The sequence below is a fragment of the Balaenoptera acutorostrata genome, chromosome 2, assembly GCF_949987535.1.
Source record: "Balaenoptera acutorostrata chromosome 2, mBalAcu1.1, whole genome shotgun sequence".
NCBI classification, from domain to species: Eukaryota; Metazoa; Chordata; class Mammalia; order Artiodactyla; family Balaenopteridae; genus Balaenoptera; species Balaenoptera acutorostrata.
The window spans coordinates 12068941-12094340 of record NC_080065.1 but is presented as its reverse complement, the minus strand read 5'-3'; the positions used below and the strand labels follow the sequence as shown (position 1 = coordinate 12094340).

Here is a 25400-nt window from a genome sequence, read left to right as displayed (position 1 = left end):
GGAAGAGATATGGGAACATACGTATATGTATAACTGATTCACTTTGTTATAAAGCAGAAACTAACACACCACTGTAAAGCAATTATACTCCAATAAAGATGTTTAAAAAAAAAGACAGAGATTAACAAGGCAAAAAATTATATTATATAATGTATATTATATTATATAATATATAACATATTATATAATAATAATAAATAAATAACAAAACTAAATTTGTTTCTATATACACAGGTAAATAAATCCACAGAAACACAGCTGAAGGATGCCTCCCTACCAGTGGGTACTTCTGAGAAGAGGCAGAATGTAAAAAGATTATTTTAACACGTGCAGAGGTATTCACAGATAGCTCATGAATTTAAAAGTCTTACTTTTGAAACGTGAAAAATAAAAGCATGTCAGATGAAGGAAGTGCACGCCTATTTTGATCAAAATAAGTAACATTAAAAACACTGGTATCGTTGTATCATTTTCTGTACACACACTTAGGTTTATCCAAGTATCACACCGTTGTACCATAAGACTTTATTTCACAAGTGATTTTAAATTCCGTAGCCACAATTTCCCCACATTTTTACATGACCCACATCCTTTTTGCTACACGTTTTAAACTTTAGATACAGAGTTTGTTAAAAGAGAAGCTAAAAGGGAAAGACACATTCTTTCTGCTGAATAATATATCCTATTTAACTTAAAGATGATTATTAACCGTTTGGATATCAAGAATTGAAACTGCTGGGGTCACATTTATTTGTAGGTCCCCAAATAGCCCTGAGGTCTAAATAGAAAAATATCTTTTATAAACTGTAACAAAACTCTCACCTCAAAATAAAACACTATGAAATTTACACACCTATATCCTTATTCAACATTTTTACAATATCCGGAAATCTACGGGATTTTTAGAAATGACAATGAAAATAGTTTTACATTCAGAAAACAAAGCTTATACCAACATGACATAACCTGAAACCTGGCACCTGTGCAAAGTCCATACACTTCTTAGTCACCCTTGTTAAAAACACACATTCTCAGACACCCAATACATGTGAGGCAGAACAAGGATTTGAATGAAGAGAGAATTCCAATGAGATTAGCTTTGCCTGTTTGTTTGAATGGGGTCTAGTATTCAAATTCCTTAGCATGGCCGAGAGGCTCACAGGGTTGCTGGTAACATGGCCAGGTTTATAGCATCCTTTTCTGGTTTTCATCCTGTTTGACAGAGCTGTGAGGTTCCAAACCAGCTTCTAGAACTTCTTCTCAAAAACTGGTGTTAAAGTGCTTCAATGTGACCTCCCAAAATTTCATAAAGCATCGAATCAACACAGGCCACTGCCGTGCCTGCAACGGCTGGCTTCATTTTGTTTCTCGTCTTCATGTTCTTCCAAAACAATATAAAGGTGTCCCATTATGATGAAATGATTCTCTCAAAAACCAAACTGTGTTAGCGTTGATTAATTAGAGTACTGATACTTGGGCAGACTTGGGAAGGTCTCAGTGCCTCCGCAGGGTAAGACGCTGACTCTGTGGTTAGCCTAGTGCCATGGGGTGAATGCCTGGTGGAGCTCCCCAAGCAGCCCCTCTGGATTCTGCCCCTCCATGCCAAGGAGGCAGCCAACAGCAGAGCGACGGCCCAGGCCCGGCTACACAACCTTGCCCAGGAGCTCCTACATGAGCCGCCCAGGCCAACACCACCTTTCGACAAGACCTGCGTTATGACACACTGGCTGTGTCCTGTGCCACAGTGGACACACTGGAGTCCTCCCAGTGGGGGTCTTGGGCCGTCCCACCTTCCACTACGTGCCATCCAATCAGGTCACACCAGACGTTACCTGAGAGCCACAATGGCAGTCCCGTCTGTGAGCACAAAGCCCGGACTCCTTCCTGTGTGTGTGTGTGTGTGTGTGTGTGTGCACTCATCACATCACATCACACACCTCCACTTGCAGCTGAGGGCCATCAGAGCACCGCAGGGCTGTGCCTTTCACATGAGCCTTAGTTCAGGCTGGGTCAGGGGAAGGAGAGACTTTGCACGCAGCCCTGGCATTCAACTGAGTCCCTCAAAAATGAGCTACATCAAACCAGGCAGTGGTGGTTTTTTGTTTTTTTCTATTTCTTTAAAATAAAAAACCTCCAGAGGAATTTTTTTAGCCACTTATTTTAAATGTTAATGAAGAAACATGTGGATTCAAGAGCACAGCCACGAGTAGCTGATTCAAGCGTCACACGGACGTCTGAAACAAAGTCTAAATGCATGGAGAGGGCGGCAACCAGCGTTTGCAGGAAGAGCTGGTTTGCTGTAAGTTCTTCGTGGCAACAGCCCTCCCTCCCGCTGCCGTGATTATGTGCCCAATGCCAGCTGTTGTCGCAAATGGGACTTTGTTGTTTTATGAGCATCAGGCGTGATGGGTCTTCTGCCATTCCTTCCCCAGAAGACCATGGTCCGCCAGGCTCGGCTGAAAGGGGCCCAGTGTGAGCCTGCCGCCGAGGAAACCAGACACACAGACCAGAGCCCTGAGGGATCCTGTGAGCCGGGCACCCACAGCCGAATGCAGAATCCAAACAGTTACCCACGTGGGACGGAAAGGCTCGCGAGGGAATACTTGGGTAGCGCGTTAGGATTTCCCCAAATACTGTGAAAAAGAAAAAGTGTCAGCACTTCATCCTATAAAAGATGGATTTCGATTAGCAGCTTACAATAGTTCCTGATAATCTTAGCCCTGCAGCAAGTACCTGCATTGTATCAGGATGGGAAATGAGCGAGCACAGGTCTCCAAGTGAACCTGGGGTAAGCACTGCACCTGACATCCGTCAGGGCTAGGACTCCTTTCGCGGAGCAAGCTCCAGTGAATGATGAAAAGACAGTCTCCGCCTTAACGTAGCATGGATGAGCGGGGAATACAGTGATCCTGCCAGAGGCTGCAAGAGTCAGATCGTCCCTACTTCTTAGTCTTAGCTCATTTAACGACCCCTCAGGGGTGCTTTTCTTCATAGTAACTCGGTACCCATGATTCTTCCCTGGAGACAGCAGGCTTTGCATCCACTTCAGGATTGGGGTGTGGCCCACCTCACGGGATTGTTTCACAGCCTCATCTCCACTCAGTGGACTTCCAGAGACCTGGTCGCCCACAGCACGGAAGGAAGCGGGCAGAGGCGGCCTGCCCTGGCCACCCTGCATCCACAAATCCCACTTTCCAACTGACATCACGAACTCTGTCCTCCAATGCAGAATGAGCGAGTAGCAGGAGTGCCCGAAGTTGAGATGACGAACTACTGCAATTTCCGACCCTATTTCCGAGGCCTCTAGTGCCGCCAGGAGCTCGTGGGGAGGTGCTGCAGAAAAAGTCACGAAGGTCCACAGTGTCGTGTGTTGCATTTCTCAAAGGTAGCCAAAGACGTGCAAAGTCTCTGAACACCGCGGTCATTCCAGCTTTTCCCTCCCCGCTCCCAGCAGTGAGCTTGGCGCTCGGCTGACTGTAGAACACGATTTGCATAAGCAGATAGAAAACACTGTCACCGTCACACCACACACCCCTGGATCAGATGGGGAGGAAACAGCTGCAGAGGTGAAAGTGATGAATGGTCCATCTGTGTTGTCACTCTATGCCATCTCCACATACATAAAGGCTGAATTTTTTTTTTTTTTTTGATACAAGGGTTCACATCCACAAGAGGCAACTTAGAGGCACTGAAGTGACTTCACATCCACTCCAAAGCCATTTCAGCTGCCAGAGTCCCGAGTTTCTACTAATCAAGAAATCTCAACACGAGGGGTGATTCCCAGGCCTCTCCCCAGAAAACAGCAGCACTGACATTGTCTTAGAAATATTTCTTCTATCTAGTTTAATCATAACGCACTCAGATGCTAAAAAGTATTAAAATAGACTTCAGCTTTTCCCCTAACTGCATTTATATATAAATCCCTGAGAGGGTACCTGTCAAGTTGAGATTCACTATTTACAGTTAATAGACATCAGGAGCGCAAGCAGACGCCAGATCCCGCCTGCTCTGTACGGCAGGGCGGTGCTATCACCTGTTAGGAGAGCAAACCAACTCTCCCTCCTTAAAGAGAAAAAAGGGGGAAAGTGCGGGGTGCAGGTGGGGGAGTTGTGCCAACATTCTGCACGGAAGCAGCTGGCGGAATCTGCCGTTCATTCACTCTTGGGTGTTTGGAGGGCATGACATGATAATTCCACAGGGACACTGTTGACCTCTCAGCATTGCCTTGCTCTTCCGCCCTTTTTAGATCTCAGAGTAGTGGGGCCAGGGATGATCAAGGCATTTAGCTAAATCTGGAGCAGGAAACAGGCAAAACAAAGAAAAAGCAAATAAGGAAAAAAGGAGGCAAAGGGGTCAGCAGGGAATGTATGTGGTGACAGAGCTGGGGGGGGGGGGGACATTGCTCATCAGTGCCCCATCCCTGACCGACACTGGAGGGGAGGGAGGAGGGCTGACCCCTTGGTGAGAAAAACGCAGCCAACCATTCAAAGCAACGAAAATACATAAACACAAAAATGATCTCAAAGGATATGGATTGGACTGTCAGGGAAACGGGTGTTTCTCTCCACCTCGGGGACCAGCCTTCATCTCATCCAAGGGGACTTGGCCAACCTCAACTCTTAGGCACGAAAGTGACCCAACAGCCAACTATATCAGTGATGCTCAAAGTGGGTCCAGACCTCTGTGCCATTCTTCTTGCGCCCTTCTGCGATGAGGGAGGAACTCACTAAAATCTGACTTTAAGAGCTGTATCATCGTCACGCCTGTCTCCCATCAGTCTGGGTGCAGCCTGATGGTCTATTGAGATTCTGGGGAAGGTGAGTGTGAGATGCTCAATTCTGAAGGATGGGGGGGAAGAGGGGGAGCCGGCGCTACCCCGCCCACATAATGAGACAGACAGGTGTTCGTTACCGCATAGCCAGGGAGTGCGATTTCCCCTGCGAATCTAGGGTTATAATAAAGAGCTTCCAAACTGGTCTGTAATATTTTAAATCTATGGCTTCTGAACAGGATAATATTTAAATAAAGTGCTGTTGGTAGTGCATATGTGAGAGAGACTCTGCAACCCAGATGGCCAGAGATTCATTAGAATTTCTCAGTGCTTTGGAGATAACTCCCTCGGAGAGCTCAGGGCCCGGGGCAAATCACACACATGCTCTGCCAAAGTCCCGACATCTTGGAAAGTCAACAAAGTCGCCATGAGGGTGAACTGAACATCAGGGGCAGTCATCAAAGAAAAAAAGAAAGTAATTCCACACCAGGGATTCCTTGGAATTGAGTCAGGAGGAGGAAGCAACCCAGCTCACTCCAGGCAAATTTGCCTAAAACACGTTTGCTTAATATTCAATTCTAATCCCTATTTCTCTAAAAATTTACGCCTGCCCCCATTTCAGCAGTCTGCAGAACTCTGGGTTCCTTATGCTTTTTGCATCTTTTTTACATTTTAAGGATATCTGAATTCAATTTATCTAAGAGCACATAACTTACTTTTGTTTCCAGTAATAATTATTAAATTTGCCCCTATTTTCTTAAATACTTTTTTATGTCAATATCTATTTTTGAATATGTTCAAGACTTTGTATACAGTTTATCTAAAATCCCTTGCTTAAAATGAGTTTAGTTCTAGCAATAAATACGTGCTTCTCTATGCAGTCTCCTACTTTGACAACCGGGTTTTCATCATTTTTTAGCACTGGATGTACAAGGAAATCTGATTCCTCTAGCTTACTTGATCATTTTGCTGTAAAGTAAATGCCTCCATCAAATGGAAAGAAATATTCTGCATCACTTAATCCAATTAAGAACATGCGGTGCTCATGGGCACCCACATGAGATGGAAAGGCAAAGACCCAAACAAACAGCAAAAGGGGGGAGAATGCCACAAATTCTGTGTGAAATCATAGGGATGTCACAAGTAATTATTGCTAGAACCGGTACTTTAAACAAAGGGTCTTCAGACAAATGCATTAAAACCATCCTAAGTACAAAGAGCTCCATCTCTGTATGGGGCTGGTAAAGTGCTGCACATTTGACTGTGATTAAAAATACAAAATTATACAGAAAATGCCCTTCTGAAATTTCTTAACTGAGGTTCTAAAGATAAACTTTTAGGTAAAACGCCCACTAAGTGTACTGACTGCTAAGGGAACTGGTTTTAGGCAAATCGATTAGTGCTATGCCCAATTCACTCTTGGGTGCAAACTGAACAAACACAAACGTTTTCTCGGGCCCGAAGGAGCCTGCGGGGCACAGGGACGTGTGGTGCGTAAAAGGCAAGGGGCCGGGCGGAGGCGCTTCCTTCCCAGGGAGGAGCCCACCCGGCCTCGCCGCCACCTCCTCTGGGGCTCCGGGCAGCATCTCATCCCCGGCCGGGTTCTGCGTCCTTCCTCCCCCCGCCAGACACACCCCACCCCCCCTCACGTCCTTTTCCTCCAGGACGGTGCCCGCTTCTCCTTCTGCGCCCTGGCCAGCCGCTGCTTCTCTGCCTCTTCCGCCTTCCTTCTTTCCTCCTTGGCCTCCTTGTACCTCCACTTGGGGAGCTGCAGGTGGGCGCTGTCCTTGGTGCTGCCCTTCGCCGCCCGCTCGGGCTGGAAGGTGGGCGCGGGTGCCTTGCTGACGCGCACCTTGGGGATGACCACGCCCGGCCGCACGCTGCTCCGCCGCAGCAGTTGCAGGGACAGGAGGCTGGCCTTCCGCGGGGCAGCTGGCAGCTGGGAAGACGTGGAGCTGGCTCTGGGGGCCCCCTCTCTGGAGACCCCCGCGGCCTGGGAGGTCCGGAATCGCTGCTCGGTGCCCTCCGCTTTGTCCCTCTCTTGGGCTTGCGTATCCAGGTCCCCCCGTGCCGCCAGGATTTCCTGCACCGCCAGCCGCCTTTTCCCTACACAGGGGGGGTTCTCGGGGCACATGGTCTGGCAGACGACGGCCACGGCGGGGCTGTAGAGGCTCGTGGTCATCCTGACCATGTGGTCCAGGACGCCCCCATCCTCCAGGCCTTGGCGCAAGCGGGAGGTAAGTATGGACCGCACAAACTCGGTGAGCCTCTGCAAGCAGTTCTTGGAGCCCGCAGGCTTCGGACCCACCTCGGGGGCCAGCGGCAGCTCTGGCTTGTACTGTTCCCCAAACTGCTCTGGGCAGGGTCGCTCCAGCAGCCTCTGGATGACGTGGACCGCTTCAAACCGTCCCGTGTAAGTAGCCCACTCCTGGGACGACATCCTGCGGTGAGGGTCCCTGGCGTGGACATCTGCCCCTGAAAACCGCAAAGTAGAAACAGGAATGGGTGGATGCAATAAGACCTCCCTTCCACAGGCAGAAAACGAAAAGACAGTGAAATGGATCAAAAGCGAAACTTCCAAAACCTTCTAACAAGACTCTACCCTGGAGCTGGGCCACCTGGATGAACCCACACCTGACCGACACCTGTTGCGTTTACTATTGTAACACAACCAACCTTTAAGTGCTCCACTTAATGGTTTATCTTTCCTAAATAAAACCCCCTAAACTCAGCACCTAAATCGTGGAATTTTTTTTATAGAAATAAGATTTCATGGCTTTCCAGCAATGGAGACACAATCAGACCACAAAGGTGCTTTGTAACACTTGGCGGATGCTACTAGAATGTTCTAAAAATACTAACAGTAACTCACGGGCAAAGCATTCAGTGTCCTATTTATTTATCATCTCCCTTTTTCCTCCAAGATTTCTTGTGGGGACGTTTATGGATCTTATCTTACAGGAAACGTGTGGTCCTTCACTTTTCGTGCTGGTGGTTAGTTGGTCGTGGGTCGTGGGCTTCTCCAGGACAGAGGCAGTTTAAGCAAAAACTTAAGTCATTTTTGCTTCCTTAACACATACAGTTCTGGCTGGTAGGAGGCATGCATTTAATAAACGTTTGTTACAGAATGGATGGTGGTCCCAGTGGCTGAGGGCACTGCTGGAGACCTCGAAGCTGGTAAGAGAGAAGTGCTCAGACCCGGGTCCTGACCCTCAGCTGCCTGCACTTCCCACCACCCTGCAGGGGGGCTCTTCCTCTGTGACACTTTTCTGTGTCAACAGGGCCAGGGTCTAGTACTCAGGGACTTAACCCAGCACTAATCCAGGTGCGCTGTGAAGGTGTTTTGTAGGTGCGGTAGCATCCACAACTGGTTGACTTTAAGTCCAGATTACCACCCAAAATGTGGGTGAGCCTCGTCCAAGGTCTTAGGAGCAAAAGTTGAAGTTTCCTGGAGAAGAAAGAATTCAGCCTGAAGACTGCAGCATCCACTCCTGCCCAAGTCTCCAGCCCACTGGCCTGTCCTACAGATTCCGGGCTTACCAACCCCCCAAATCACGTGAGCCAATTCCCTAAAATAAATCTCTTAATATATATCTCCCATCGGTTCTGTCTTTCTGGAGGACAGAGGCTGCATCTCCTACATCCTCACGGTCTCCCTTACACTGGTCACTTCCTTAATAAATCTCCTCCACACCAGCCACTGCCTCCTCTTAATATTGCAAAGTTAAACTTCAGCTCAACTTGATGAAATGTTCCTAAGCTTCAGCTTGGTGGTAAAATAGAAATTAATCAGGGGTTGCTATTCAATTAATCTTGGTCCAATCTCAGCCGAATATACAGTTAAAAATCGTTCAGGATTTCAACTCCCATTAGTCATATTTCCACTGGCAAAGCAATGTGGGAAGTAGGGCAATTATCTAGTCTACCCAGGGACCAGGCCTGGCAGAAGCTTCTGCATTTACATCCCACACAGACCCGTGTCTCCGTCATGCGATGGCTGGTGAATATGAATAAGAGCAGCAGGGGGTCTCAGCGACTTCCCTGCCCCATAGCCCTCAGTGGCCCCATGGCCGAGGCAGACCCAGCTCACCTGAGCTCGTCCGGTAATGCTCTTACCGGACGGTAATGTGACACGTTAACATATTAGAAGAGTGGTAATTATTGGGAACTGGAAATCAGGATGGAACTCATTAGCTACAGTACAATTTATAAACGGACTGAAATGAAAAGGGGGCAGTAAAAATGTCATTGCAAAAAATAGATGACATATTAAACCTTAATTCGTTGCACGTCACTTAAAAAAGGAGCAAACTGAAAAATTAAAATCTTAATGAACGCTGCTTGAAAGAGACATTTTTCAAATGCTAATGGAAAACTAAAGGAACAGCTGTCAAAAGTTGAGTGCGCCTCTTCCTTTTCAAAATCATCTTGGAAAATAGAAACACTGTAAAGAACAGAGGCCGTTCTGACTGTAATGCAGCTCAAGAATCTGAGTCATGCTATAAATGAGGGATTCATTTCCTTAAGAAAGTACTATTAAGGGTAATATTAAAGGCCTGGGCATAGTCATTAAATCATGAAAGGCAAGTACTGATGATTAGCACGTTATACTTATATCTTTCAGAGAATACGGAGCACCTCTCAAAGGCCAAGGTACCCATCGCCTGCCCAAGAGACAATCGGCATCCTCATCTCCCACCCCATGTTGTTTCACCCAGGGCTCCAGCCGTGCAAAGGCTGGGCTCCTGCCAATGAGTCCATTTGCTGCCACGTTGAGTGCTGTGAGCTGTCTATACAGAATCCTCTACTTTCTTCAAGGCAGCAACTACTCAGTTCTAGGCAATGCATCATGACTGGTCTAACCCTGAGTTTCAAAACTTGGCAGTACTGACATTTGGGGCCAGATGACTATGTGTTTTGGGAATTGTAGGGCTTTTAACAGCATCCCTGTTCTCTGGGCACTAGATGCCAGTAGCACTTCACCAGTTGTGACAACCAAAAATGTCCCCTGGGGGGATCACACACATCCCCACCCCACTGAGGATTATAGTTCTAACCTCGATGACCTGCCATCTTGTTCCCCATTCCCCCAGCCTCTAGTGAGCCACAAAGAGAAGGCTGTTGCACCCTGATCGAAGGGACCGATGAACCTGAGGCCTGGAGCTCTGGTGACCATCGTGCAATCATGAGGTGACCAGTCAACACACTGGCAGGTGGTTGGGGGGCCGTGTGGAGCTGAGTGGACGAGAGGAAGAAACCTGGGTCTGTGACGTCCTCACGGAGTCCAGGGCCAAGCTCTGCACGGTGACTTCCAGTGAGGTGAGACAGACAGACACCTGCTTTCTTTAAGCCACCGTCAAGTCAGGATTTCTGTTACTGGAAGCAGAAAGCACCCTAAAAGGCACTAAAGGAAAACAATCTACCTTCCGTTGCTCATTCTTAGGACGCTTTCCCCCAACAGTCAAGGCCAGGTCCCTGGGACCAGCAGGAGGCAGGCAGAGCCCAGGGTGCGTCACTTCCTTTCCTATTTATCTATAAGCCCCCATCCCCATGTTATCTACCCTTCAGAGCCCCTATCTGGTCCCCCTCTTGCCGAGAGACCCTTCTGGTCACGTTAGATAGTTAGACATGAGCAGGTCCCTTCCCCATCCTGGACGGGGTCATCTTTCCCTCCCCCACCTGGACACTGGTGATTAGAACATGCCCAGAGAGCCTCCCTTTTGTGGTTAAGGACCGTTAAGTCTCCAGCCTTATCAACACCAAACAAGATAAAACCGCCAGCACAGGTTGGTGAGGGCATAGCAAGGCCTAAAAGGTGACTCAGAGTAACCCGGGGTTCATTACGCTGTGTTTGTAATAAATTAGCACTGTGGTTTCTGCACCCATCACCCTTCTGTGGGTTTTGCTCGGGTGCCTGTGGGTAAGCGCCTGCGCAGAAGGAAGAAGTTATATAACCTGAAGCTGTCAATCAGCTTGGCAGTCAAATGATGCAGGACCTGAGGGGCTTTCCACCACTCTGAAAAATCAACCCCAGCCCTACCGCGGGGCTGCATCCAGTTTCCAAACAACCCCACGCCCCTTCTCTCTCTCCGGAGTGTACTTTTGCTTTGCTTAATAAAAAACTCTTGCTACTTAAAACTGCTCTATGTCTCTGGACTGAATTCTTTCTCTTCGGGAGGACGAGAACCGAGGGAATCACCATTTTCCTCTGGTGATAGTCACACAAGACCACTGTGGACCGGTCCTTACAGGCCTCCTCCTGTGCTATCTGTGGCCTGTATCTTGGACACTTCGGGTATAATCAGGATGCAGGGTCACAGGGAAGAGCCCTTGAAGGGGGTGGGGCGGGTGATCCCACCCTACCCTCAGGCGTTTCAGTCTTTCAGAGGGTCTCAGCAGGGCTCAAGCCCACAGCCTGCAGGGTAACCAGCTAATGAGCTCACACGGGTTCGTCTTCCAGTCTTCCCAATCTGGCTTCCTTATCCCTGACCGGCTTGCAGGGGTGACTTTCCAGAACAACCACTTGCCCCCTTGTCTCACGGTTGGCTCTCGTGGGTGCCCAAGCTAAGACGGTACCCTTGGTGACATGAAATGCCTGATTTTTAGCCGTTTCTCTGCCTAGTAACTTGACACTATTCTATCTTAGTCACAGAAAATTCATGTTTTCCTCTGTAAACAGAAAGAAACCTCTCTGGTGGTATCACATCCTTCGGCTTTCCAGAAACACATAGTCAGGGCTTGCCTAAGGCAAGGATGAACACACAATGTACAGCGGGAGTGCCTCTACTCTCTGTTCATGAAACGAGCCTCCTACACCTTCCTTTCTGTCTGCTTTGTTGCCCGGAATCCCAGGGAGGTTCAAGGCTTCCGTTTGCTTGTTTTTGCTCCCCAAGTGCCGCAGCAATGACACCACCACCTCAGGTATGAGAGCCAGCTCTCTTAAGCCAGTCTGGAACCTGCCAACCTCCACCCGGTTCTGCTTCTCTTCAGAGATAGTCACAGCTTCCGTCATACGGCTTCTCAGAGCCATTTATTAAATACACCTGTCACTTGGGGGCATTAATATTCCACTGAATTAACAAGGCTCTGCAGCCCTATCCCCAACCCCTGGGATCTCATCAGCAGAGCTGACGTTACTCCTCAGGAAGCCAAAAACCAAAGAGCCAATAAATCAGCTGTTCAGAACTTGGTTACATATATATATTTTTAAAATTTATTTATTTATTTTTGGCTGCGTTGGGTCTTCATTGCTGTGCACGGGCTTTCTCTAGTTGCGGCGAGCGGGGGCTACTCTTCGTTGCGTTGTGCGGGCTTCTCGTTGTGATGGCTTCTCTTGTTGCAGAGCATGGGCTCTAGGCGCGCGGGCTTCAGTAGTTGTGGAGCGTGGGCTCAGCAGTTGTGGCTCACGGGCTCTAGAGCGCAGGCTCAGTAGCTGTGGCACATGGGCTTAGTTGCTCCGCGGCATGTGGGATCCTCCCGGACCAGGGCTCGAACCCGTGTCCCCTGCATTGGCAGGTGGATTCTTAACCACTGAGCCACCAGGGAAGCCCGAGAGCTTGGTTATAATTTTATTAAAAGCCTGAGTTCTGGTAATTCTGACACTATTTCGTTCTGCCCAACAAGGTAAGATAAGAGCTGATATGCACCTACAGGTTATGAACTATTGGAAAATCTAAACAGTTCGGGGGGCATTCAATTCAATGATTCATTATTTCCAAAAGGAAATAGTTCTTACTGAATATTATGAAATTGCAACTCGGAAATTCAACCCAGGTGCAGAAAGACACTCAGGTTCAGAAGAACACGGCACTGGAAAAAATGAGAATGAGATACACAGTTTTATCCTAACTATTAATATGTAGTAATGCTCGTGCCTTTTGCTTTTAAAATGATCACAGGATGACCTGATTCTGTAAACATCAATCCAAAAGAAATACCCAGATTTTAGGATCTTTACAGGCTTAGTTTTTCTTAATATTGATAAATCCAAACAGAAGTAAGAAGACTTTAAAATATTGTTGCAAATTGTTTAAACATTTCAGCAAGTATCCTATTGCTATGTACCAAACCCAGGAAAGGCATTCAATCACATATTGTTTTTTCTTTTAAAACATGCAGACTCATCTGTAAGAAGAAAATGTGACCCACTTTCCTGGGAAAAAGTATAACGTAACTTAGTGGCAATAGTAAAAAATGAAAATATTCTATAAGTTAAACAATAAAAGCCTTAGAGGGCCGCTCAAAAGCTCCCTGAAAAAGGTGTCAGATTTTCTTTTCACTTTTCCCTTCATTTCCCATTTACATTAGTTATATCAGTGGTTTTCAACAAGAGGCCACTTTCCCACTATGGGACGTTTGGCAATGTCTGGAGATATTTTTGGTCATCAAAACTGGGGGGTGGTACAGTCACCTAGTGGGCAGAGGCCAGGGAGGCTGCTGAACATCCTACAACCCACAGGCCAGCCCGACCACGAAGAACTATTTGGCCCCAAACATCGACAGCGCCAAGATTAAGAAACCTGAGTCACCCTCCATAAGAAAGTTTAAGTACCTGATCACAAGGATATTTTCAAAAGGAAAAATATACCATAGTTTTTCACTCATTTAACAAATAATAGTGAACACATAAAGTCACCAATAACAATGACAACCAGCAATGACTGATGGCTTCCTCCATGCCAGGCGAGCCCCCGAGAGCTGTCAAGTGTGAACTCACTCAATCCACAATCATGACCTCCTGCAGTAACTACTGACATTCACTGAATTTTATAGAAGAAACAGGCCCATAGCAGGAGGTGACTGGCCCTGGGTATAGAGAGGCTGAATGGTGGGGCTGGAATTTGAAACCAGGGGTCCTGATTTCCAAGTTGGTTCTATTGGCCATTCTGCTCTGACCAGGTACAGTTCAGGAACGGAGGCACTAGAGGTCTGCACTCATGTGGATTATTCTAGACTTTGATGGGGTTGTGCTCACGTTGACGGGAACAGGAAAGGTAGGGTATATAAAACCTAATGCCAAATTTGTTATCCAAATAACTAAGGGAAAAGAAAGAAAAACACATTAGCGTTGAACACACTGCCCTTAAGCAGGCCCATCTCTCGCGAGATCTGAAAGGTTCTGTGATCTGTAAATGCCTGAAACCTCTACCAGACTCAGGGGAAAAAATGACAGCAAAGCCCATGCACGGTCCAGACTGATTAGAAGGTAATTAATCTGAAAACAAGAGAGTTTGTAATTCAAATTAATTCATTGGGGAAAATGCCTGGATTGACATCGAAAGTTTTTCGTTGTAAAAGTGAATTGCTAATTTACACTCAATTATAACTAGATCCAGAAGCAGTAAAAGCAGATGAAGCTCCCCCCAAAACACAAAAGCATCCTAATCACCATTAAATTAGGAGGAACCATCCCTCCCTGATGTCATTGATAAACCCTGTGGAAATGGCTATCTCACTTTAAAAAAATGAAACTGTCACTGAGTCAAAAGCACAACCAATGAGATTAATTTTAATTAGGATCTTTTTTAATTCCAAGAAGGTTTTCATCTTCGAAGCCTCTGTCTTCGCTTACTGAATTTATTTTTCTTACAGCATCCCCTAAAACACTTCAGTTAAAGCAGGAGAAAAAAACAATCCAAAGTAGGTTTGTAACAAATCCTGTAACCCCAATCTAATCACAAGGAAAAAAGACAGATGGGCTCAGGTTGGGGGACCAGTGTTCATTGGCCAGTGTCAAGACCAAGTCATGAACAAGGCATGAAGACTGAGCAACTTCTGGGGACCAGAGTAGACTGGGGACCAGAATAGACTGGGGACATGTGACAACTCAGTGTGGGAGCCTGGCTGGGATGCTGGAACAGAAAGGGGCCATCTGTGGAAGAACTGGTGACATCTGGATAAAGTCTGGACTTTAGTGGCTTGTATTGTGCAGTTTCTGCCTCTCGGTAAGATGCTAACATGGTCGGGGGGGTGGGGGGCGGTGCTGAGTCGGGGCTCTGTGGGTGCTGTCTCTACTATCTCTGTCGCTTTTCCATACACCTAACATTATCCCCAAATGAAGGTTTATTTACAAAAAGAAGCAAGTTGTCTAAACAGAGCTACTAGCCCAGGCTGGTGCCTGGAAGGATTTTAACGCGGTCCCCAAGATACTGAGACGGGAGGGGATGCCGCCTCTCTGGGAGCTCGTAGGGCCAAGCAAGACCGGCTGAACCCAGTGCCAAGAACAAAAACAAAATAAACTAAGATAATGAAATTAAATAACGGCGACAACAGCATCTCCCACTGTTCGAGATGCTCCCTCTGCGCCTGGCCCTGGGTGCGTGCTTCACATACATTTTCTCATTTTATTGTCACAATAATCCAGTGAGGCGTGTGCGCCCTAACAATGATCACTGATTCCATTTTAGAGTGAGGGGGAAAACAACTAGAGATTAGTCGCAAGGAATTCAGCTCAGTAATTCCTTAAATATGTGTAGCCCCAGAGAGTTTACAAAGTGATGTATTTCATCCTCAGGGAGGTGGGGAAGAAGTCATTACTCCCATTTCACAGATGAGGACAGAGAGGCTCAGAGGAGGGGCTTCCCTCAAGATGATGAGGCCAAAAGCGCAAAGGGGGGCCTGCCGTGCTGGCCCAGCCTGAGAACATTCCACTGTGATGCCGGCCAGAAAGAAACTGCCCCACACGGAGACCAAGACCCCTAAAACCGAGTCCCATGCCCACAGTTTATGATGAACCTCTCTACCCAAAACTTTAATCCCTTTCTTGTCCCACTCCTGTTCTCCTCAGGATTGATGCACATCAAAGAAAAGGGGGGACTGAAACCGAGCAGGACCCTGTGAGGCCTTCCCGGGTGCAAAAGCCCATCCGTGTCCCCTGTTTCTTGTTTGTAGGAAAAAGGCTTTAGTCTCCTAGGCCTTCCTCGAGTTCCAAAGAGCTGACTTAAGCAGTTAATGACCAGGACAACAGAGTCACAGGACTCCTAGTTCCTCCTGAAGGGATATAGGTGACAGTCTGGTGCATATCTTTGAGTTGTTCTGCAGAAACTAAGACCCCCTCCCAGTGGAGGAAGGTCACTGTACACTGACCACAAGCACTCGATCCCAGACCGGCTGGAACCCGAAGGTTGAGATTGAGATTCCTGAAGCATCACCCTGTTACCTCACCCACCAGCCGATCAGAAGGTCAACAAGCTGGTCAGGCAGCCTACGACCCTCTCCCCTAACACTGTCTTTAAAAACCGTTGCCTAAAAGCCATCAGGAGGTTCAGGTCTTCTGAGCATAAGCTGCCGATACTCCTTGCTTGGTGCCCTGCAAATAAACCCTTACTTTGCTGCGAATACCCGCCGTCATTCGAGTATGGCTTTCTGCACTGCGGGCACACGAGCCCTTGCTCAGTTACAACATCATATGACCACATGACTCCACCCACCACCAAGCGGACACCCGGGAGGGCTCCTGGGCAGACCCTGCCATCCCTTTGCCCACCTTCAGTAGGACCATCTTGCCGGCGTCAAGACCAGAGCACACGTTTGTGAAGAACAAATGCAGGCAGGAGGAGGCTAGGGGGCGAGGAAACAGGAGGGCTGGGCTACGGGGTGACCAGTGCTGTGGTCTCCCACCCACCCTGAAAGCAGGAGCTTTGGTTTTTGTTTCAACTCGGATGATGACAGCCATACATCTCAACAAAGAAACGTTTCTTGGCTGCATCCACTAGGCTTGGTTTCTATGGGGGGCATTCATCCCTTCAACACATATTCTTTAAAGGAGCCAACTCAGCATTTCCCGGGACCCTGGGACTGCATGGGACAGGTGGGGACGTACCTGCTAGCATCAGGGCTCGGATGCACTCCGTCCGGCCCTGCATGGCGGCTTTCATCAGGGCCGTGAACCCAAACACGTTCCTCCTTTCAAGGTCAAGACCGGGGAAATAGTTCAACAAGTAGTTGGTGATGGTGACATGCCCTGCAAAGAGAAATGCACACATGTATGGACCACACTCCACAAACAGCGGGCATTCCAGCGGCCTTCCTACACAGACAGAGGGAAACGTGGCATGGTCTGCCGCTCTGGGGTGTGTGTGTGTGTGTGTGTGTGTGAGAGAGAGAGAGAGAGATAGAGAGAGAGAGAGAGCCTTCTGAGCGGTGATAGGGTGGCAGTGTGCACTGGCATATCCTGTTGTTATGATGGTGGGATGAAGACTTTCTCCTCCCTGAGGCTCTGGACCTCTGGGAAATGGCTCCGAGGTTCATCTTTTGTTTTGCATCGGCGTCTCCTGCTGGGCACCGACGCATCCAGGGCCTCTCCTCTCTCTCTCTCTCTCTCACACAACACACACACACACACACACACACACACACAGAGGCAGGGAACCCAGGGAGTATTGCTACCCAGACCCTTATCCATAAGCCCAAGCAGGCAAGAATATTCATTTCAGAATATAGATTTCTCCCCTTTATCACCTCACACTTCCAAAAATGGGCCTGATTTTCTGCTCACTCCCAGAGGGTTTTCAAAAGCCCACGCACTCTTGGATAGCGGTGAATAAGGAGAACCTCCCGTGAGAACCAGTGTTCCCAAGATGCTCCTGGTTCACCCGGAGAAAGGTCCTCCAACGACGCTCGTGCCACATCGAGAGGCTCTGGGGTCAAACGTCCATGCTGCCCGAAGCCCACTGGCCACACTTATTAAGTCCTCGAGTGAAATGACACGCCACCCTCCCCCCCGAGACTCTTTAGTCCCTCAGAGCAGGGTCCCAACCTTGGCACTCTTGACACCTGGGGCCGGATTATTCTTTGCTGTAGGGCTGTTCTGTGCAGTGTGGGACGGTTAGCCGCATCCCTGGGCTCTACCCACTAGATGCCAGTAGCTACCATACCCCTCCTCCCTCCCAGGTATGACAACCAAAAATGTGTCCAGACGTTGCCAAATATCCCCTGTGGCGGCAAAATCACCCCTGTTGAGAGCCACTGTCTTAGAGGCTCAGATTTCACTGTTTCAGGACCAAGGTGGAAGACGGCTTCCTCTCCTGCGCTCCTTCGCCCTGACCCCTGACCCGCCAGCCTGCCTCTTGGTTGCCACTTCTATCCTGGCCCTAACGGTGACGGCTAACACACCTCGGGAGGGTGGGCAGTCTGCAGAAGCTCTCACCTGAGCCTGGATGGAGGGCCTGGGGACCCAGCCTCCATCCTTACACGCCGAGGACTGGCTCGGAAATGCCGCCGTCATCCCCACCCCATGCATGTCCCCCGGAAGCCCCACTGTCAGGGTTGCAGGTGTGACGCCTGGTGGACACTGCACTGTGACTTCTGCTGCTGGGCACCACCAGCTGCTCGCAGGGAGGCCTGTGCACCACGGAGGAGCCCGGACCCCTGAGGCGCCGTCCCCGGCTGCTATCAGCAAGCGCACTGGGTGAGACTGGACACGTGGCAGAGGACGGGAGGCCTCCTCCGGAGGGCGGGCAGCCATGGGACACAAGGTGCTCCCGAGATGCAGCCCCCCTTGCCCTGCAGACTGGGAGGCCGAGGGCGCGGAGGTCCCCAGCACAGCAGCGTGGAGACCCCACCCCTCCCCTGCTGCAGCGATGTCTCCTGGGCCTCCATCCGGGTCCTGCCAGTGTTGTGCACGCCCACCAGTAACTCCTCCCACGGCGGGAGCTCCGTCCCCCCATCGCACGCCGACCGAGAGAGACAGAGGGCAGGCGGGGACCCGGTTACCCTCCTTGAGTGGCACCCAGACACTGCAGGCTGCTGGCCAAGCACCAGTGCATCCTTCTCCTCAACTTCCAAGTTAAAAACGAAACAAGCAACAGAAACTGGAGTGTGGGCTCCTCCAGAAGCAGTGTTGTCCCCTCACCATGGACCTCAGCCCACCTCCTGAACTCATCGCAAAAATCATGCAGCTTTGACTTTCTGAGATAAGCACTGACTAATATGATTGTGTCAGGGGGTTAGCAAGCCAGAAGCAAACGGGTGGGACCTTCCCGCTCTGTGACTCACAGGTTCCAACCAGCAGCTGACGCTTTTTGAGTCATTCACACCACTTTGCTTTCTGCTCTCCTTTACAGAGCACACCCCCGCCAGGGGACGATGCTGGCTGTCAGGTGCCCAAAGCAGCTTAACTGCTCTAAACCGTTGGAGCAGGGGCGGGGGAGGGGAGTCCTTTGATCTCCGTTGGGTTTGTCGTCCAGCTAAACACTTTGCAGCACCTGTCAGTTAGATTTAGCCAGGGTCATAGTGAAACGAATTGCAATTCGTTTGGAGCCGTTTCTTTAAAAACGTGAAAGAGTGTGGCCACTGCATTTTCAGCACGATGTCCTTTGCACCGACATATCCTAAACACTCTGAACAGGCGGGGAGAGAGAAAACTGACAATCCACAAAACCAACGGCCCATTATACAGATCTGTTCTTCATGTTATGTAGAGATCAGAAAAACCAACGTGCAGTCCACTCGTTCTGACTACTGACTACAGGCTCGAGCTCTCAGTGACCCATGAAATCACTCTCAGCTCCCCACTGGCTTTCCCAGGATGACAGAACAACACCTGTTATCACGAGACAACCTCGCTCAACTGAAATCAAGGATGGACCCAGTGCTGCTAAGAATGAATAGATATTAATCTGAATAGATATTAACCTTTCTTCTTTAAAATCATGACAATTAACCAAAAGGAGCTTTTTTCTTTTTCTTCAGTAAGATAGACAGATAGATGATAGATAGATGATAGATAGATAGATAGATGATAGATAGATAGATAGATAGATGGATAGATAGATAGATGGATGATAGGAAGAACACAGCCTTCCTTGTGTAACAGAATGTGCCCCATATGGAAATCTAGTTTGAGTCTAGTCCAACTTTGACCGTATGGAATAGGATTTGGTTCCTGAAGTCCTCAGAGTGGACTTAACGAGTGGGCTGACCACACAGAGCTAAAGGACATCCTCGACCGACCCCATGAGCCTTACCCTGCCTAAGAGAAGGGCTTAAGCGGCCCAGGGAATAAGTTAATTCTTGATGACATAGCTTCAGTGGAGTAACTAAATGGCCATGCAGACAGAGAACTGAGTACTTAAGAGAGCTGGCTCTGAGAACACCCAAATTCAAGCTCCCAGCCTGCCACTTAAAATCTGGGTGAGCCTGGGGAGGTAGGTCAACTTCACTGAGTCTCTGTTTCCACATCTGGAAAATGGGAGATAATATCAACCTCACAATTGTGAAAATGACAGGAGATAAAGGTGTTGTATAAAAAGGGCCTAACAGACTAATTTCTGGGCAGAAAAACTCCAAATAACTTATGCACTTGCTCCACTCCCAAGGAGGTGACACATAAGCACCCACTCGTTCTCCTGTGGGCTGTGCACAGAGGCTCCCCTCCAAAGAGTAGACTATGTTGGGGATGGCGGTGGAGCAGTAATCTCACAAGAGAGAAGTATGGCTAACATGACCTCAGCCTGGTGATCAGGGTCAACGGTCATGTCCAGAGCCTGTGCCGACAAAGATTCTTTGCCTGATCAAACTTCAGTCAGGCTCCTGAACCTTCTCCCCAGGCCCATCTGTGCCCTTCCTTGTAAAATCTCCTTTTAGCAAGATCCCTGCTGATAAGTCAGTTTAACAAGAACCACCCTCATCCCCACCATGCTATCTGGTCATTCCTTATCCTCCGCCAGCCCCCGGGTGACATCCGATCACCCTGGCCTGTCTTCCGCAAGAATCTTCTTAGGTCGGTTTGGCCGGAATCTCCCTGATGTTTCCTCTTAGTCATTTCCTGTCCCCAGACCCCCACCCTGCTCCTTGGCTATAAACACCCACGAATCCATGCTGCAATCGGAGTTGAGCCTACCCTCTCCCCCGGTGCAAAATCCCATTGTGATGGTCCTCATACCTACCGAGATGATTTTTGAATAAAGTCTGCCTGACCATCTCTAACAGGTGTCATTGAACATTTCTTTTTCTTTAACAAACCCCTTCATATGATGTCATGAAAACGGCACTTTCCTCTGTAGTCCTCCTTTGAAAAACCCGCAACTCCACTCTAATCATGCAAAAAACACCAGACACACACAAATTGAGGGACACTCTACCTGACAAGTACCTGACAAGCACTCCCCAGACTGTCAAAGTCATAAAGTCTGAGAAACTGTCACAACCAAGAGGAGCATGAGGGGACATGACAACAAAATGTCACATGGGATCCTAGCTGGGATCTTGGAACAGAAAAAGGACACTAGGGGAAAACTGAGGAAGTCTGAATAAAAAAATGGACTTGAGTTAATAACAAAAATGCATTGAAAAGATGGGTTCAAGATGGCAGAGTACAAGGACATGCGCTCACTCCCTCTTGCGAGAGCACCGGAATCACAACTAACTGCTGAACAGTCATTGACAGGAAGACACTGGAACTCACCAAAAAAGATACCCCACATCCAAAGACAAAGGAGAAGCCACAATGAGATGGTAGGAGGGGCACAATCACAATAAAATCAAATCCCATAAATGCTGGGTGGGTGACTCACAAACTGGAGAACACTTAGACCACAGAAGTCCACCCACTGGAGTGAAGGCTCTGAGCCCCACGTCAGGCTTCCCAACCTGGGGGTCTGGCAACGGGAGGAGGAATTCCAAGAGCGTCAGACTTTGAAGGCTAGCGGGATTTGGCTGCAGGACTTCGACAGGACTGGGGGAAACAGAGACCCCACTCTTGGAGGGCACACACAAAGTAGTGTGCACATCAGGATGCAGGGGAAGGAGAGTGACCCCATAGGAGACTGAACCAGACCTACCTGCTAGTGTTGGAGGGTCTCCTGCAGAGGTGGGGGGTGGCTGTGGCTCACCATGGGGACAAGGACACTGGCACCAGAAGTTCTGGGAAGTACTCCATGGCGTGAGCCCTCCCAGAGTCCACCATTAGCCCCACCAAAGAGCCAGGTAGGCTCCAGTGCTGGGCCACCTCAGGCCAAACAACCAACAGGGAGGGAACTCAGCCCCACCAATCATCAGACAAGCAGATTAAAGTTTTACTGAGCCCTGCCCACCAGAGCAACACCCAGCTCTATCCACCACCAGTCCCTCCCATCAGGAAGCTTGCACAAGCCTCTTAGACAGCCTCATCCACCAGAGGGCAAACAGCAGAAGCAAGAAGAACTACAATCCTGCAACCTGTGGAATGAAAACCACATTCACAGAAAGATAGACAAAATGAAAAGGCAGAGGGCTATGTACCAGATAAAGGAACAAGATATAACCCCAGAAAAACAACTAAATGAAGTGGAGATAGGCAACCTTCCAGAAAAAGAAGTCAGAATAATGATAGTTAAAATGATCCAGGACCTCCAAAAAAAAATGGAGGCAAAGATTGAGAAGAGGCAAGAAATGTTGAACAAAGACCTAGAAGAATTAAAGAACAAACACCTAGAAGAATTAAAGGACAAACAAACACAGATGAACAATACAGTAACTGAAATCAAAAATACACTAGAAGGAATCAATAGCAGAATAACTGAGGCAGAAGAACAGATAAGTGACCTGGAAGACAGAATGGTGGAATTCACTGCCACAGAACAGAATAAAGAAAAAAGAATGAAAAGAAATGAAGACAGCCTAAGAGACCTCTAGGATAACATTAAACACAGCGACATTTGTATTATAGGGGTCCCAGAAGGAGAAGAGAGAGAGAGAAAGGACCCGAGAAAATATTTAGAGATTATAGTCGAAAATTTCCCTAACATGGGAAAAGAAATAGCCACACAAGAACAGGAAGCACAGAGTCCCAGGCAGGATAAACCCAAGGAGAAACATGCTGAGACACATAGTAATCAAATTGACAAAAATTAAAGGCAAAGAAAAATTATTAAAAGCAACAAGGGAAAAACGACAAATAACATGCAAGGGAACTCCCATTAGGTTAACAGCTGATTGATTTCTCAACAGAAACTCTACAAGCCAGAAGGGACTGGCACAATATATTTAAAGTGATGAAAGGGAAGAACCTACAACCAAGATCACTCTACCCAGCAAGAATCTCATTCAGATTTGACAGAGAAATCAAAAGCTTTACAGACAAGCAAAAGCTAAGAGAATTCAGCACCACTAAACCAGCTCTACAACAAATGCTAAAGGAACTTCTCTAGGCAGGAAACACAAGAAAAGAAAAGGACCTACAAAAACAAACCCAAAACAATGAAGAAAATGGTAATAGGAACATACATATCGATAATTACCTTAAACGTGAACGGATTAAATTTTCCAACCAAAAGACACAGGCTCGCTGAATGGATACAAAAACAAGACCCATATATAGGCTGTCTACAAGACACCCACTTCAAACCTAGGGACACATACAGACTGAAAGTGAGGGGATGGAAAAACAGATTCCATGCAAATGGAAATCAAAAGAAAGCTGGAGTAGCAATTCTCATATCAGATAAAATAGACATTAAAATAAAGAATGTTACAAGAGACAAGGAAAGACACTACATAATGATCAAGGGATCAATCCAAGAAGAAGATATAACAGTTATAAATACATATGCACCCAACATAGGAGCACCTCAGTACATAAGGCAAATGCTAACAGCTATGAAGGAGGAAATGGACAGTAACACAATAGTGGGGGACTTTAACACCTCACTTGCACCAATGGACAGATCATCCAGACAGAAAATTAATAAGGAAACACAAGCTTTAAATGACACAATAGACCAGATAGATTTAATTGATATATATAGGACATTCCATCCGAAAACAGCAGATTACATTTTCTTCTCAAGTGCACATGGAACATTCTCCAGAATAGATCACATTTGGGTCACAAATCAAGCCTCAGTAAATTTAAGAAAATTGAAATCATACCAAGCATCTTTTCCAACCACAACGCTATGAGATTAGAAATCAATTGCAGGGGGAAAAAGTAAAAAAACACGAACACATGGAGGCTAAACAATACGTTACTAAAGAACTAAGAGATCACTGAAGAAATCAAAGAGGAAATCAAAAAATACCTAGAGACAAATGACAATGAAAACATGACAATCCCAAACCTATGGGATGCAGCAAAAGCCGTTCTAAGAAGGAAGTTTATAGCAATACAATCCTATCTCAAGAAACAAGAAAAATTTCAAATAAACAATCTAACCTAACACCTAAAGGAACTAGAGACGGTAGAACAAACAAAACCCAAAGTTAGTAGAAGGAAAGAAATCATAAAGATCAGAGCAGAAATAAATGAAATAGAAACAAAGAAAATAGCAAAGATCAATAAAACTAAAACCTGGTTCCTTGAGAAGATAAACAAAATTGATAAACCATTAGCCAGACTCATCAAGAAAAAGAGAGGACTCAAATCAATAAAATTAGAAATGAAACAGGAGAAGTTACAACAGACACCGCAGAAATACAAAGCATCCTAAGAGACTACCACAAGCAACTCTATGCCAATAAAATGGACAACCTGGAAGAAATAGACAAATTCTTAGAAAGGTATAACCTTCCAAGACTGAACCAGGAAGAAATAGAAAACATGAACAGACCAATCACAAGTAATGAAATTGAACCTGTGGTTAAAAACCTTCCAAGAAACAAAAGTCCAGGGCCAGATGGCTTCACAGGTGAATTCTATCAAATATTTAGAGAAGAGCTAACACCCATCCTTCTCAAACTCTTCCAAAAAATTGCAGAGGAAGGAACACTCCCAAACTCATTCTACAAGGCCACCATCACCCTGATACCTAAACCAGACAAAGATACTACAAAAAAAGAAAATTACAGACCAATATCACTGATGAATATAGATACAAAAATCCTCAACAAAATACTAGCAAGCAGAATCCAACAACACATTAAAAGGATGATACACCATGATCAAGTGGGATTTATCCCAGTGATGCAAGGATTCTTCAATATATGCAAATCAATCAATGTGATACACCATATTAACAAATTGAAGAAGAAAAACCATATGATCATCTCAGTAGATGGAGAAAAAGCTTTTGACAAAATTCAACACCCATTTATGATAAAAACTCTCCAGGAAGTGGGCATAGAGGGAACCTAACTCAGCATAATAAAGGCTATATATGACAAACCCACAGCAAACATCATTCTCAAGGGTGAAAAACTGAAAGCATTTCCTCTAAGATCAGGAACAAGACAAGGATGTCCACTATCACCACTATTATTCAACACAGTTTTGGAAGTCCTAGCCATGGCAATCAGGGAAGAAAAAGAAATAAAAGGAATACAAATTGGAAAAGAAGAATTAAAGCTGTCACTGTTTGACATGGTACTATACACAGAGAATCCTAAAGATGCCACCAGAAAACTACTAGAGCTAATCAATGAATTTGGTAAAGTTGCAGGATACAAAATTAATGCACAGAAATCTCTTGCATTCCTATACACTAACAATGAAAGATCAGAAAGAGAAATTAGGGAAAGAACCCATTCACCATTGCAACAAAAAGAATAAAATACCTAGGAATAAACCTACCTAAGGAGGTAAAAGACCTATTCTCAGAAAACTATAAGACACTGATGAAAGAAATCAAAGATGACACAAACAGATGGAGAGATATACCACGTTCTTGGATTGGAAGAATCAATATTGTGAAAATGACTATACTACCCAAAGCAA

At 47.0% G+C, this 25400-nt stretch overlaps 1 protein-coding gene across 1 annotated transcript in view; it reads right to left on the bottom strand.

The window, feature by feature from the left end:
- Window positions 1-510: 510 nt before the first annotated feature.
- ANKRD33B (ankyrin repeat domain 33B) overlaps window positions 511-25400 on the bottom strand; it is an 87902-nt gene continuing 63012 nt past the window's right edge. Inside the window, exons 3-4 of the mRNA XM_028168031.2 lie at window positions 16593-16733; window positions 511-7246 (exon numbers count right to left, since the gene is read on the bottom strand). Of these exons, the coding sequence (XP_028023832.2) occupies window positions 6417-7246; window positions 16593-16733 (971 nt within the window). The 3' untranslated portion in view covers window positions 511-6416. The remainder of the gene's footprint in view (window positions 7247-16592; window positions 16734-25400) is intronic.